Source organism: Anomaloglossus baeobatrachus, chromosome 8, assembly GCF_048569485.1.
Source record: "Anomaloglossus baeobatrachus isolate aAnoBae1 chromosome 8, aAnoBae1.hap1, whole genome shotgun sequence".
Classification (NCBI taxonomy): Eukaryota; Metazoa; Chordata; class Amphibia; order Anura; family Aromobatidae; genus Anomaloglossus; species Anomaloglossus baeobatrachus.
The window spans coordinates 53796004-53812655 of NC_134360.1; the positions used below are offsets into that span (position 1 = coordinate 53796004).

The following is a 16652-nucleotide window of genomic DNA, read 5'->3' on the forward strand; positions in this document are numbered from 1 at the left end:
ATTCCATCCAGTTTGCGTTTAGTTGGACCATCATTTATTTTTCAACAGGACAATGACCCCAAACACACCTCCAGGCTGTGTAAGGGCTATGTGACTAAGAAGGAGAGTGATGGGGTGCTACGCCAGATGACCTGGTCTCCACAGTCACCAGACCTGAACCCAATCGAGATGGTTTGGGGTGAGCTGGACCGCAGAGTGAAGGCAAAAGGGCCAACAAGTGCTAAGCATCTCTGGGAACTCCTTCAAGACTGTTGGAAAACCATTTCCGGTGACTACCTCTTGAAGCTCATCAAGAGAATGCCAAGAGTGTGCAAAGCAGTAATTAAAGCAAAAGGTGGCTACTTTGAAGAACCTAGAATATAAGACATATTATCAGTTATTTCACACTTTTTTAAGTATTTCATTCCACATGCTTTAATTCATAGTTTTGATGCCTCCGATGTGAATCTACAATTTTCAGAGTCCTGAAAATAAAGAAAACTCTTTGAATGAGAAGTTGTGTCCAAACTTTTGGTCTGTACTGTATATATATATATATATGTATATGTATATATATATATATATATATATATATATATATATATATATACATGGGGGGCAAAAGCCCCGATGTACAATTCACCTTCACCTGCGCTTTTCTCTGGCCCTACACTTAGATGTCTGTAGGTATCTGCATTGTATGTTATTTGTCGTCCTTCACTCTCTCTTTTCTGATATCTATTGTGTAGTTTCTTTTGTATTAATATTGAATGGTAAAGATATTTTTATTATGTGAAATGCTCCTTAGTTCCCATCTTTTGCTGTAGGTGTATATATATATATGTCTCATTAATAAAGAGGCTTCTATATGCATGGGGGTTTATTATTATTTTTTACATGGTGAGATATGTCTGTACCCTGGGTCGTTCCTCTGATGCTTTATAGATATGTTCCACACATTAGACTCCGTGTATCCTCACTGTTCTTTCATGATGTGTCTCCACTGACGTGCTCTCCTATTCACATGACCACTGCAGCTAATCACAGGTGTTTAAGTGACTTCTGAACAGTACAGAAAACAAACACTGGCCCTGGATCCATGATTGCAGGAAGGGGATTTTGAAAAAGGAGGCTGTCACCAGTGACACTACCTTAACCTGGCAGGAAGAGGAAGCCATGAACATATTCTTAAGGAATTAAAAACCGTCCAGTAACTGCGGAAAATTTGTTGGCAAGCTCAATGATGTTTACAGTGGAGCATGCTGGGGGCTTGGTGTTGTCTAGAGTGATGTACAATGTGAACTGGGTGATGTCTATTCATTGTGAAGCACGGCTGGGACTTGGTGATATCTACAGTGAAGCACGGTGGGGACTCAGTAATGTCTACAGTTCAACACAGTCAGGGCTTGGTGATGTCTACAGTGATCTGTAGCGCTCCACGGGGCAGGCAGTTAATCTACTCATCGGTGGACCGTTTCGGGTCGGGTCAGGCGATGTCACAGGTGACCTTGCCCGGTTCCGTTGCCCCGAGGCGTACAGTAAATGGTGGGGAAGCGGGGTAATTGGGAGAGTTTGTCGTGACGCCACCTGTGGTACGCAGCCAGGGTATAGCCGCCGCTGCCGGATTCCTCCCCAGGGCAGGTGTTATGGCTGCCGGGATGGTATCGCTCCCCACAGGCGGAGCAGGCCCCGGGTGGATGATGAGGGTTATAATGGCCGTTGGTACCTAAGCGCTGGGTGGCAGCGCCGGTAAGGAAGAGCCAACACAGACTTTGCGGGTTCAGCGTGTAGTTTACTCACGTCAGCTGCCAGCCCAGTCACACTGGTCACTGCCGTGATGGGCTCAGATCAATCCCAGATCCGGTAAAGGGGTCACCACCAGTGCTTTGGAAGAGAAGGAGTGAGAGTCCTGTTTCTAGAGTGTCCCCATCCGCAGTTAGGTACCCCGGCTGAGCTCCCGCTCTAAGCCCCTGGGCCCTGTAAAGTCCAGGTTTTCCAGAGATGCCTTGCCAGAACTATGGTCCTGATGGGTCTGCTAAGATTCTCCTCAGAGAGTTCCTTGATGTGAGTGTCTTGTGCCTATTTCTACCACAGGTGGAACCCCCAGGTGGCTGGCTTCAGTGACCGGGAAGTCTCATGACCGCTATGACCACCCACCGCCTACCCTGAGTCAACCCACCCTATGTGAAGGCTCCTAAACTGTATGTAATGTGTGTGAATGTGGAGCACCGGGGATTAACCCCCTCCTTACCCGAGATAGATACCGCACCTTAATTGAGGCACAGTACCCTGTGGCAATCTGAGCCTCAGGGGTGCCACAGATCCATGGAGGGGATCAGTGATATCTACAGTGAAGCACGGCGGGGGCTCAGTGATGTCTACAGTGAATCACGACGGGGGCTCAGTGATGTCTACAGTGAAGCAGTGTCATAATGAGAATGTATGAGAGGATCAGTACATTTAAACATGGCTTCATCATAATTTTGGAAATTACCCAAGAACTTGCAATCTAACATTACATCTGACCCCTGTTTAGCCTTCATTGAAATAGTACCCCTTGGTCTGGACAGATAATTGAAGTGGTACATCTGTTGTAAAGCAGATGGAAAACCTGGATTTTGTATATACACAGCCTGAGAAGTGACACTTCTGTCACCTCTGGCGTCAGCTCTACTGAATTTCAAAGGACAGCAACCAGCCTCTTTGGAGTCAGCATACTCGTACAGTTATGAATATTTGGATTCTTGTGGCAGGCATAATTATGGTAGACACATTTTCAGCATTGTGAGCTCAAGGGGATAACATACATATTTTTTACATAACTTAGACCTGCCTATGAACTACAAATAATATCGGGCAGATGGATAACAATACACAAGTCACGTTTCATCTCTATAGAAAGTAACAATTTTTGATAGGAAACATGACCATAATATTGTCCTCCTGAGACCTCCAGGGGCAAAGATATCCTAGAAATTGGGGATCTCATAATTTTCTAGAGACTGGAGCCACATCCCATGACCAGCTCCTCTGAGGTCACCAAGGGGAGGTATGTGGGAGTAACTTTTCTTTAATAAATACAGAAGTTTGAGTTGTTACCTTCGTTCAATGCAGGAAGATATCTTGCTGTGTAGGATTGTTCCATATTTTCTAAAAGGAGTCTTCTCTCTGCTAAGCTCTGAGCCATTCCTGTGACACTGGTTTAGTACTTTTCTTTTGTTATCCTTTTTATGTTTTTTATATTGAATTGTTTTGTCCCCTTTGTAATATCTTTTGTATATTTTTATAAACACTACCTACTTTTCAGATTAAATATATAAAATGTAATAGCTTTGTTCCTCTTGCTCTATTATACGCATCCGTGAAGCCATACTTTACCTGTAACGGGTGTAGAGCCGTGTCCTTGCACAGTTCTGCTTCTTCCCAGCAGGGTCACCAACTCACTCGCTGCCACAGCCGGACCGCATCACCCTGCCTTGCCACCACATGTGAGTCTCCTTCCTCCTGCTCATGTCGCACAAGTCCCCCAGGACCGTGCTTAGGGTGCAAGCACGCACGCTTGCTATCTTAAAAGGCCAGCACACCTATTCCCGGATGTGCCTCTCAGCCTATGGCTGAGGGGCACTAAGTACTTTAGGTACTGTCCTACAAAGGGAGGTGCCTAAGCAACATGGTCAGTTAGTGCATGTATGTCTAGCTAGCTAGTTGTCAGGTCCTGTTGCTCACTGTCCGTTACCTGTACCTGTGTCTACCAACCCGTACCTGTCATCCTGTCCCAGGCTGTTCCCTATGAACCCGCCTGCTCCTGCTGTTCTGTCTGCCTCAGCCATACTGGCTGCACTTGTCAGTACTAGAAAATCTGACTGTCCGCCTTGCGGTTCTGTCTGCCTCAACGGTCCCGGAGGCACCTGTCAGCACCTGACACTCTGCCTGTCCATACCTGTGCCTGTCCCTGTCCTGGGGGTCAGCTGCTACAGTCCCAGACACTGACCTGGAAGTGACACCTGGCCTCTACCCAGTAGGCACTTAGTCAAGGCCCTCCCACTAAAGGATAAGCCTGGGTTCCACTTGTGGTCCAGTCGGTCCACTCCCGCTCGCCGCCTCATCACCATCAGGGAACGTAACAACAGGTGTCCAATCAGCCTGTATAAGCGATTGGTGGTGGCAGCTACCGTGTTTCCCCGATAGTAAGACACCCCCGATAGTAAGACGTAGTGGGGGTTTTGGGGGGGCGGCTAATGTAAGACGTACCCCGAAAGTAAGACGTAGTAAAAATTTATTTATTTTCTTCTTTACAGTACAGTTATAGCGGCCGAGCGCTCAGCTGAGAGCCCTGACATGCCGCCGGCATGTGACAGCTCTCAGCTGAGCGCCCTGACTTGCCGGCGGCAAAGCGCTCAGCTGAGCGCCCTGACATGCCGGCGGCAAAGCGCTCAGCTGAGCGCCCTGACTTGCCGGCGGCCGAGCGCTCAGCTGAGCGCCCTGACATGCCGCCGGCATGTGACAGCTCTCAGCTGAGCGCCCTGACATGCCGGCGGCTTAGCGCTCAGCTGAGAGCTGACACATGCCGGCGGTCGGGCGCTCAGCTGAGAGCTGACACATGCCGGCGGTCGGGCGCTCAGCTGAACGCTCGGCTACCGAGAAATGTTGAAATGTTGCAGTAATGTTGTCCGTGGTCCATCAGGACCATGGACAACATACAAAATCACGCAGCCTCAGTGCCCTCATGTGCAGCCGCTGGTGGTTAAGTTTCCTTAACTTGCGGTACACTTAGGGCGCAATCGCGGCAAGTCCCCATACGGTACATTGCATGGAGACTTGCTGCGATTGCTGTGGGATTTTTTCCAATATAAGACATATCCCGAAAGTAAGACATAGTGGCACTTTTGGGGGTAAAAAGAATGTAAGACACTGTCTTACTTTCGGGGAAACACGGTAGTAGTTTTTGTTGGGTTATTGTGGAGCTTGGCAATTACCATACTGAAGTATATATATATTCCATGTGTTGGAATCAGTTGTGTATATACTATACACTCACTGTGAGTTCCCCAATAATCGGCCTAGTAGTGAAAGCAACCGTTACCTTGTCCTTCAAACATTGGTCAATTGTATATTGTTCTGATAATTAGAGGCAGCAGTGTTTTTTGTGACAACAGTGGTGAGATATCTGCGTGATCTCCTGGTCTGTCTCTGTGACACACAGTGTGCGCCTTGATGATGTCTACAGTGAAGCATAGCGGGGGCTCACTCGTGGCTACAGTGAAGCATGATGGGGGATCGGGATCTCTACAGTGAAGCACGTTGGAAGAATAGGATATCTACAGTGAAGCACGGCGCTGGAGTTAAATGTCTACAGAGAATCACGGTGGGGACTTGGTTATGTCTACAGTGAAGCATGGCGGTGGAACACGGTGTCTACAGTAAAGCACGACAGGGGACCAGAATGTCTATAGTGATGTATGGCAGTAGATCAGGATGTCTACAATGAAGCATGGCAGGGGCTTGGTAATGTCTACAGTGATGTATGGCAGTAGATCAGGATGTCTACAATGAAGCATGGCAGGGGCTTGGTGGTGTCTACAGTGAAGTACGGCAGTAGATCAGGATGTCTACATGAAGCATTGCAGGGCTCAGTGGTGTCTACAGGGACGCATGGTGGGGGCTCAGTGATGTGTACAGTGATGTACGACTTCAGGCCGGTCAAGAAAACATTTGTTTATGAAGCACGTTAGAGGCTTTGTGGGCTATGGAGTCATCTGTACTGAAGGTTATCTCACAAGTTGTCTGGAATACTGACAGAAATGAGATGATCATATTCGAGGCCACAAAGCTCCCTCACACCAGGAGAGGAACCATGTCCCACTGAGGATTCTCTGGGGAAGATTGGACGGAGTGTCAGTCGGGCACTTGTCACATCTTTTCAGGTACTAAGGGCTGTCCCTCCAATATCAGTGACACTCTCCTCTATGATACGTATATACTCGTATCAGTTCTCGTTGCGTCTCTTGTGATCTGGTTACACTTCTTTGTTTTCTATTGACACCATTTGGACCTCGTTGCCTATCATTTGTTATCCTGGCACTGACTTGTCCTCAATACTGAAGCTGCTTTTACTCTTCTCTGGGTTGTTTCGGGCGCGTTTTTGGCTCGCGATCATCGTGCTGCACTTTGTCATTTGTAGGATTCAGGCTTGATACTACTATGAGCGTGATTGTTTGATTTTCTGAATAATATTAGTTTTTGGAATTCCCCCCATTCCCTGATTGCTGATGATTCAGTTATAGCTGATTTCTATATTTGCTGATTATGGATACATTTTTACTCCACTTTGTGTTATTTTTGCGAAATGAAATATTCGAACCTGATTTCTACGTCAGTAAAAGCTCATGTATTTAGTTTGTACATATGAAGCATAACATGGGGTGTGCGGGGTCACTTATAAGGGGTCGCACACGTCTTATTTGGCATTTCTTCATAGCGAGATACTCAATGCTGCAGGTTTGGGGTCCGTTCAGCTATTGCGCTTCGGTCTCCATTCACACACGTCCAAAGTATCTCTGGTAGGCTTTATAGAAGCCGACTGACTCCGACATCTGATCGCAGGGCCAGTAGTCCTCACACTGCTCCATCTTTCTCTCCAGAGGAGACTTTATTCTCGGGAACAACCTAAAATATAAGACAGGACATAATGGAAAGGATATTAGGAGTTTTATCTTCTGCTTTTCTGGGCAAAAGTAGGTGACAACTGTTATGGCCGAGGGGGACATTTCCGCACTTTCATGGCTCCACACCCAGGTTTTTCCAGTCTCCAGCATAGGAACATATTCTTGTGTCACTCACATCATCCACGACCTTAGGACTTCTCAATCAGATCGTCACACATGTTGCATCACTCCCATCATCACTGGCCCCAAAAGCTCACACTCTAATCATTCACTCTCATCATTCGTAACTTATCTCCCTATTTCTAACATGTATCACTCCCATCATTACCATTTCAAGACTCTAACAATCTCATCTACCTATCGTACACACAAAATCATTCCCAAGATCCCTGACCCCAGGAGCTCACAATCTAATCTCAATGGAGTGTAGGAGAAAATTCATGAGAATACGGGGAACCCATGCCAACCATGATTAGTCAGACCTAAGTCCCTATGAGCCCAGTATTGGGGCGCAGGTCCACACCGCAACCCGTAACCACTCTCACCTTTCTAAATAGTCATAGGAGCGCCGGTGCCTCTTGATGACGGAGTTTGCTGCGCTCCGTGACATCACCACATCTTAAAGGGGAAGAAAAAAAGCAAAGAAAATCAGAAAACATTGAACAAACTGGCCAAAGAGCAGATTAAGTGTTACATAGTGGAAGATGCAGGGACCCCAGCAGCACAGAGTATTTCAGGACAGGTGTTTGCAAACTGTAGGAGGTCACAGACTAGAAATTACACAATAGAAGGAGAAGGAACCCTCAGAAGCCAGAGTATTTCAGGACAGAAGTATTTTGCCTATAGAAGGTCATAGACTAGAAATTGCACAATAGAAGGAACAGGGTCCCTCAGGAGCACAGAGTATTTCAGGACAGGAGTGTGGCGACTGTAGGAAGTCACAGACTAGAAGATACGTAATAGAAAGAGCAGGGTCCCTCAGGAGTACAGAGTATTTCAGGACAGAAGTATTTCGCCTGTAGGAGGTCATAGACTAGAAATTGCACAATAGAAGGAACAGGGTCCCTCAGGAGCACAGAGTATTTCAGGACAGGAGTGTGCCGACTGTAGGAGGTTGCAGACTATAAATTATACAATAGAAGGATCAGGGACCCTAAGGAGCACAGAGTATTTCAGGACAGAAGTATTTCGCCTGTAGGAGGTCATAGACTAGAATTTGCACAATAGAAGGAACAGGGTCCCTCAGGAGCACAGAGTATTTCAGGACAGGAGTGTGCCAACTGTAGGAGGTCACAGACTAGAAATTGCACAATAGAAAGAGCAGGGATCCCAGGAGCACAGAGTATTTCAGGACAGTAGTGTGCCGACTGTAGGAGGTCACAGACTAGAAGTTATGTATTAGAAGGAGCAGGGTCCCTCAGGAGCACAGAGTATTTCAGCAGAAGGTCTACATAGGTCTTTTATGTTGTGATAATGGCTTTTACCTTGATCATTTAACAACTTCTTTGAATTTCCATCTGGGGGTTTATCACCTGTAGCTAAAAGTAGAACATGGTTAATTTCTGCAATTTAATATTATAAATTATAATACTTAAGAGTAAGTTTAGATACAGAAACACATACAGTATATACACGGAGAAATGTACAGAGACCAACGTTCTCCTCAGACTAGATGTAAACATGATTTTTGGCCACATGATGGCGCTGGAGCTTGATAATGATGTGTCCCCTAATGGTAGATTAGGCCCGATATATAAAGAAATGTTTTTACATACACAACAAAAAGAACAACACACTCTTCCATGCACACACCTTACACTTATACATACAATTCCATGTACAATTCCAGATGCACAGACGTACATATAAACAAATATTTACAATCCTGATTATATGAACAAACACACACATGTATATATACAGTCTCAAATATTTACAAAAATATATATGCAACATTTTTGGTTTTGTTCCCATTTTTCATGAGCTGAACTCAAAGATCTAAGACTTTTTCTATGGACACAAAAAGCTTTTTTTCTCTCAAATATTGTTCACAAACTTGTGTAAATCTGTGTTAGGCCGGAGTCACACCTGCGAGAGTCTCGCATCCCATCACCTGGCACGGCCACGCGCTCTGCTGCCAGGAGCAGGTCGGCTGCATGTATTTCTATGTACCTGAGACGCACCTGTCCAGAGAGTGTGCGGCCGTGCTGGGTGATGTGATGCGAATCACTTGTAAGTTTGACTCCGGCCTTAGTGGGCACTTCTCCTTTTACTGAGATAATCCATCCACCTCACAGGTGCGGCATATCAAGATGCTGATTAGGCAGCATGATTATTGCACAGGTGCGCCTTAGGCTGGCCACAATAAAAGTCCGCTCTAAAATGTGCAGTTTTATAACACAGCACAATGCAATAGTTGGTGCAAGTTTTGAGAGAGCGGCACTTGGCTGCTGACTACAGGAATGTCCTCCAGAGCTGTTTCCTGTAATTTGAATTGTCACGATTCAGTTTGGACTCTGCTGTTGCAGAGTTGTATTTGTCACCAGTTCCTGTGGTTGGTGTTTCCCTGTGCTTGGCCGGTGGGAGGAGCCTGTGCTTCCGTGCCTTCTTCCCAGGATCACGCCACTGTATCAGGATGTCTCCACCATTGGTCCGGCGCCAGTTATAGTTCCTGCTCTGCAGTGTGCGCGTCTGGTCCCTGTAAGTTCTCTTGATTCTGCCTGCTACCTTGTCCAACCTCCTGATTTCCGTCCTCCCCGTTCAGGCCGACCTCCTTGACTCCCGTCCCCTCCATCTTAGCTTACCTTCCGGTCTTCCTCTACTGCTTCCCGTTTGTTGTTCCGTCCCTGTGCCCCTCTTCTACGACTTGCTCTCCCGGTTCCCCACCTCCGGCTCGCCCCTGACACTAAGGCTATGTGCGCACTAGAAAAGTGATTTTTCTCAAGAAAATTTCTTGAGAAACTTCTGGGAGTTGAAGATTACCGCACCTGTGGTAAAAAACTGCACCAAAACCGCGGGAAAAACGCATGCGTTTTTGCCGCGATTTTTCCGCAGGTTGGTCCCTGCGTTTTTTTTATGCTGAACTGCAATAAATAATATAGATAATAGATAGATAATCGATAGATAGACAGATAATGGATAGAGGGAAAGATAGATAGATAGATGAGAAAGAGCTATATAATGTCCCACCCCCTGCATATTCTAAGCTGGCACCCTTTAGTGACTTTCATGTGGCACTAAAGGGTGCCTAGCCTTGTATTTAGCCAAAAAATAAATAATTTAAAAAAAAATGACGTAAAGTCCCTTCATCTTTTGTAGCCAGCTAGGGTAAAGCAGACGGCTGCAGTCTGCAAACCACAGCTGGCAGCTTCACCTTGGCTGCTAATCCAAAACAGAGGGCACCCCACGCTGTTATTTTACATTAAATAAATAATTTAAAACAAAAATTGTGGGGTCCCCCCCAAATTGGATCACCAGCCAAGGTAAAGCGGACAGCTGGGGTCTGATATTCTCAGACTAGGAAGGTCCACTGTTATTGGACACTCCCCAGCCTAAAAATAGCAGGCTGCAGCCGCCCCAGAAGTGGCGCATCCATTAGACGTGCCAATCCTGGTGCTTCGCCCCAACTCATCCCGTTGTCCTGGTGCGGTGGCAAACGGGGTAATATATGGGGTTGATGCCAGATGTGTAATGTCACCTGGCATCAAGCCCTGGGGTTAGTGATGTCACGTGTCTATCAGATACCTGACATCACCAACCCAGTCAGTAAGAAATAAAAAATAGACAACAAAAAAAGTTTTATTTGAAAAAACACTCCCCACATTCCCTCTTTCACCAATTTATTGACAAGAACAATCAAATCTGGGTCCGGCGTAATTCAATAAGGGGGTCCCACGACGATCCATACCATAGTTACTGTCCCAGTCAATGAAGAACAGAAGGTTCCCCATTGGCTGGGAAAGTAATGCAGTGACCTGAGCTAACATCATGAGGTCAGCCCAGGTCACTGCAGGGGATGACTAGCGCTACCATCAGGAGGATAGATGAGATCATTACCTGCTGTGATGATCTCCTGCAGTCCTGCCATCAGCGCTGTCACTGACTTCTATGCCTGCCGTGTTATCAGCAGTATCGCGAAAAACCTAAAAAAAATCACTTTTTGCACCCAGTTCAGACTTAGAATGGAGTTCCAAACGTTATTCCTTATTTGTTAGTATTTTTTCGTTTGTGAACCCTCCCCAACCACACCTATTGCCAATCCATATCATACACATAAATAGCCTGGGTCTCAGCTTCCCATACACGGTAAGTTTTTTAACTGCATGAGAGGACACACACAAGCTAGGGACCCCAACGTAGAGAAATACTTTGGCGTAGTGTTGGGGCTCTATTGCATTGATCAATCCAGTAGCTAAATTTCTCTTGATTCATATGTTCATGGCAGTAATGCAGGTTCCATTTTTCACATTTTCACTCTTACATATAGCTATTGGATTTTTCATGTCAGTATTCACACAGCAGTTTCTGCTATTCCATGTATTCCCCTTCCATAGTCACTGGTGTGCATACCTTATCTCCCCATAGTGATGTTTTTTTAGGTTTTTGCACCCAGTTCAGACATAGAATGGAGTTCCAAACGTTATTCCTTATTTGCGGAAAAGAAGTGACATGCACATTTTCTCAAGAAATTTTCTCAAGAAAACCTTCACAAAGAATTTTCTTGAGAAAAAAACGCAGTGTGCGCACAGCTATTTTTTTCCCATAGGTTTTGCTGGGAAATGTCTGCAGGAAGATTACAAACATTTCTCAAGAAATTTCCGCAGCAAAACCGCGGGTAAATCCGCGTGTAAAACGCCTAGTACGCACATAGCCTTACTCCGCCGTCTCACTTGTACTGCATGACCTCCGACTCTGACCCTGCTTGTTCAATGTCTCTGAGTAATCAATTTGTGATTACGCCTGTGACACCTTGTGGATCCACAATTCTGTTACACACACCAGTGTTCCGGCTCCCCCTAGTGGTGACCTTACATGAATCTTCATTTCTCTACCATAAGCGTCTCCAAAGGTGTTTCAAAGAATTTGGCAGTACATCCACCCAACCTCATAATCGCAGACCACGTGTGACCACCCGAGCCCAGGACCTCCACATCCAGCATCTTCACCTCCAAGATCGTCTGAGACCGGCCCCCCGGACAGCGGCTGCAACAATCGGGGCAAAACCAAAGAATTTCTGCACAAACTGTCAGAAACCGTCTCAGGGAAGCTCCTCTGCTGCTCGTCCTCCTCATCAGGGTCTCCACCTGACTGCAGAGCGTTGTCATAACTGACCGAGTGTGACAACCATTTGCCAGTCTGCCATCTGCCCTGTACAGTAAAAATCATCCGTGAAGAGATCAGCTCTCCAACGTGCTAGACGCCATTGAATGATTTGCTCACATTAAATGGCGTCTAGCACGTTGGAGAGCTGATCTCTTCACGGATGATTCCTGATTTTTACTATACAGGGCAGATGGCAGACTGGCAAATGGTTGTCACACCAGACACAGACTGGTTTTCTGACACCCCCCCCCCCCCACCATCTGGAACCCCCAGTACTGTAAAACGGCATGTTAGAGTGATGTTTTATTGTGGCCAACCTAAGGCGCACCTGTGCAATAATCATGTTGTCCAGCCTAAGGCACACCTGTGCAATAATCATGCTGGCCAACCTAAGGCACACTTGTGCAATAATCATGCTGGCCAGCCTAAGGTGCACCTGTGCAATAATCATGCTGGCCAACCTAAGGCACACTTGTGGAATAATCCTGCTGGCCAGCCTAAGGCACACCTGTGCAATATATCATGCTGGCCAACCTAAGGCACACTTGTGCAATAATCATGCTGGCCAGCCTAAGGCGCACCTGTGCAATAATCAGGCTGGCTAACCTAAGGGGCACCTGTGCAATAATCATGCTGGCTAACCTAAGGCGCACCTGTGCAATAATCATGCTGGCCAACCTAAGGCACACTTGTGGAATAATCATGCTGGCCAGCCTAAGGCGCAACTGTGCAATAATAATGCTGGCTAACCTAAGGCGCACCTGTGCAATAATCATGCTGGCCAACCTAGGGCACACCTGTGCAATAATCATGCTGGCCAGCCTAAGGCACACCTGTGCAATAATCATGCTGACCAACCTAAGGCACACCTGTGCAATATTCATGCTGGTCAACCTAAGGCACGCCTGTGCAATAATCATGCTGGTCAAGCTAAGGCACGCCTGTGCAATAATCATGCTGGCCAACCTAAGGCACACCTGTGCAATAATCATAATTACCAACCTAAGGCACACCTGTGCAATAATCATGCTGGCCAGCCTAAGGCGCACCTGTGCAATAGTCATGCTGTCTAATCAGCATCTAGATATGCCACACCTGTGAGATGGATGGATTATCTCAGTAAATGAGAAGCGCTCACTAACACCGATTTGGACAAATTTGTGCACAATATTTGAGAGAAAAAAGCCTTTTGTGCATAGAAAAAAGCTTTAGCTGTTTGAGTTCAGCTCAGGAAAAATGGGAGCAAAAACAAGTGTTGCGTTTATATTTTTGTCTATATCCATACATATATAAATCAATATACATACAGTATATATACAATTCTACATACATAAACACATACACACATATAGTTACATACATACAACCCCAGATACAAATATAAACATAAACACACACAGGAGATGTTTTTACATGCAGAGAGTGGAGCAGGCGCCTGCCACACGGCACTCACCCCCTGCTGTGCGGATTGTGTTCCTATGGTCTACACTTCTGCCCAGAGATCTTTCCCCAGGCGCCCGCCCATCCACATCTTCTGATATTGGTCTGGCAGACATGGCCATACACATCCTGCTGCGCAGCCGCGACTGCTATGCTGTGACCCATGCCAGACCGGCACTGCATCTTTAATCATGCGGCTGTGCCGGCCGGCGCCATCACAGCGTAGCAGTCTGACAGAGGCTGCAAGCAGCAGGCGCAAAGGGGCAATCCAAGTGGCATTTCAACATAACACTGGTCACACTGCGCAGACTCCAAACCATTGCTGATAAATTACATGAACCCACAACTACAAGAAGAACAATTACACTGCTGGAGCGCACACAGGCAAGAACACGAAGAGGCCATTGTAGAAGCAATCTATTACTCCCTATTATCAGCCATTACTGGGGAGAGGTGACTATAGGAGAGGTGACTACAATCTATTACTCCCTGTTATCAGCCATTACTGGGGAGAGGTGACTATAGAAGAGGTGACTACAATCTATTACTCTCTGTTAGGCTGGAGTCACACTTGCGAGAGACTAGTGCAAGTCTCACATGGCATCACCCGGCACGGCCACACACTCTCCTGACAGGAGCGGGTCAGCTGCATGTATTTCTATGCAGCTGAGATGCTCCTGTCTGGAGAGCTGCAGGCCATGTCGGGTGATGTGATGCAAGAATTGCAAGAGTCTCTCATAAGTGTGACTCCGGCCTTATCAGCCATTACTGGGGAGAGGAGACTGTAGGACAGGTGACTACAACATATTACTCTCTGTTATCAGCCATCACTGGGGAGAGGAGACTGTAGGACAGGTGACTACAACATATTACTCTCTGTTATCAGCCATCACTGGGGAGAGGTGAATGTAGGACAGGGGACTACAATCTATTACTCCCTGTTATCAGCCATCACTGGGGAGAGGTGACAGTAGAACAGGTGACTACAATCTATTACTCCCTGTTATCAGCCATTACTGGGAAGAGGTGACTGTAGGACAGGAGACTACAATCTATAACTCCCTGTTATCAGCCATTACTGGGGACAAGTGACTGTATGATAGGAGACTACAATCTATTAGTCCCTGTTATCAACCATTACTGGGGACAAGTGACTGTAGGACAGGAGACTACAATCTATAACGCCCTGTTATCAGCCATTACTGGGGACAAGTGACTGTAGGACAGGAGACTACAATGTATTACTCTCTGTTATCAGCCATTACTGGGGAGAGGTGAGTGTAGGACAGGTGACTACAATCTGTTACTCCCTGTTATCAGCCATTATTGGGGAGAAGCGACTGTAGGACAGGTGACTACAATCTATTACTCCCTGTTATCAGCCATTACTGGTGACAAGTGACTGTATGATAGGAGACTACAATCTATTACTCCCTGTTATCAACCATTACTGGGGACAAGTGGCCGTAGGACAGGTGACTACAATCTGTTACTCCCTGTTATCAGCCATTATTGGGGAGAAGTGACTGTAGGACAGGTGACTACAATCTATTACTGCCTGTTATCTGCCATTACTGGGAAAGTGACTGTAGGACAGGTGGCTACAATCTATTACTCCCTGTTATCAGCCATTACTGGGGAGAAGCGACTCTAGGACAGGTGACTACAATGTATTACTCTCTGTTATCAGCCATTACTGGGGAGAAGCAACTGTAGGACAGGAGACTACAAGCTATTACTCCCTGTTATCAGCCATTGCTAGGGAGAGATCAGGACTGTTGACTACAATCTATTGTTCCCTGTTATCAGCCATAATTGGGAAGAGAAAAATGCAGGACAAATAATAAAATCTATCGCTCGCAGTTATCAGCCATGAGACCCAGCACTGGTAGAAACCTCCGTGCTCCCCATGATCGCCCCTTTATGTCACATATCTGGTTTTGTTTTCAGCTGCTTCTCTTATAACACTCCTGCACTGATATAAGCTGCTGACATTACGGTGACTGGCCCTTTAAATATCACGATTTCTCACCTTCCAGGGCGAGGCAGCCGGCCATTATCCCCAGCAGGGAGAGGACCATCAGCGTCTTCATGTCGCCGGTGTCACTTTTCCGTGTGCCGCTGTGATTTGCCTCCTCCTTATCTCTGTGTCTGCTCTGTATTATGACTTCTTATATAATAGAGGCTTTTATCCTTTGTTCCCATAGCCAAATTCTTGGGGTGTCAGCTCATTCTTGGATGGGGTTTTGGACGTCCCGGCCTATCAGGATCGTTCACAAAGTCACACGGTCCCTGGGCTCTGGCTCATGTCGCTCTCAATATCCTGCGGGAATCTGAAATGTCACATTCCCTTATCAGATGCCCTAATAGTGTCATGTGTTGCTTTGATGACCGCCCGTCGCCTTCATCACTTTTTCTAGGTACTTGCACAGTCAATATTGTATATGAGTAACTATACCAACAGATAAAAATGATTATTTTCATATGAAGATGAAAGCACCATCATTAATTGAAACAGAAGTAGTAGACTTAAAACTGGGTGAGACACAAACAATCTCTGCTGCAAAGGTGAGGTTATAGAAGATCATGTCCAAGGACATTCACCAAGACACAATGTAGTTATAGTACCTCCCAACCGTCCCGGATACAGCGGGACTATCACGCTTTGCATTGTTTGTCCCGCTGCCACGGGCGGGAGGGCCGTATCCTGGGCTCCGCCCACCCACTCTCTCCCCGCCTCCCTGCTTTTCCCTCCTACTATCCTCCTAACACGTGACGTGGCATAACAGAGAGGAGCGCGCTGCCCGAAACTAGTCTCTGTCTGCTCTGTGCTGCTGCTAAGGTATGTACACTGAATCTCCCCAGCGCTGATTCCCCCCCCCCCCCATGGCCGGAGCGTGAGATCCTCTGTTTCTCTGACTCCCTGTGTCCTTATCTATCGTGTGTGCCTGCCCTGCAGCATTGAGAATCACACAGTGTTTGCTTCTCAATGCTGCAGGCACACCACGGTAGATCAGGACATTGGGGAGAGGACACAGTGTGTACTTATCACTGACTTGTGTCCTCTCCTGCAGGTGCACAGCACTGGCTGGTAATATGCAAAGATAGAAGCATTGCCAATGCTTCTATCAGCTACCGACCACTGATCCCCTGCCTGGCAGAGCTGCTGTTCACACCAGTTTTTTCCCAATCAGGCACAATCTGCTTTGTGCCTGATGCAACAGATCCGTCTCAGATTGTGAAAAA

At 46.6% G+C, this 16652-nt stretch overlaps 1 protein-coding gene across 3 annotated transcripts; it reads right to left on the minus strand.

Annotated features, from left to right (window-relative positions):
* Positions 1-6344: 6344 nt before the first annotated feature.
* LOC142249178 (osteocalcin-like) lies at positions 6345-15594 on the minus strand. 3 transcript variants are annotated; one of them, XM_075320782.1, is made up of 4 exons: positions 15439-15594; positions 8129-8176; positions 7190-7262; positions 6345-6645 (listed from the first exon to the last, which is right to left on the minus strand). In XM_075320782.1, exons 1-4 carry the CDS (start codon positions 15497-15499, stop codon positions 6516-6518), a joined length of 312 nt encoding a protein of 103 aa, XP_075176897.1. In that variant the 5' UTR covers positions 15500-15594; the 3' UTR covers positions 6345-6515. The 3 variants fall into 3 exon arrangements, with proteins under 3 accessions (XP_075176897.1, XP_075176896.1, XP_075176894.1); XM_075320781.1 differs by having other exon boundaries at positions 8129-8182; positions 15439-15591; XM_075320779.1 differs by lacking the exon at positions 15439-15594 and adding an exon at positions 13420-13621.
* Between the last annotated feature and the right edge of the window lie 1058 nt (positions 15595-16652).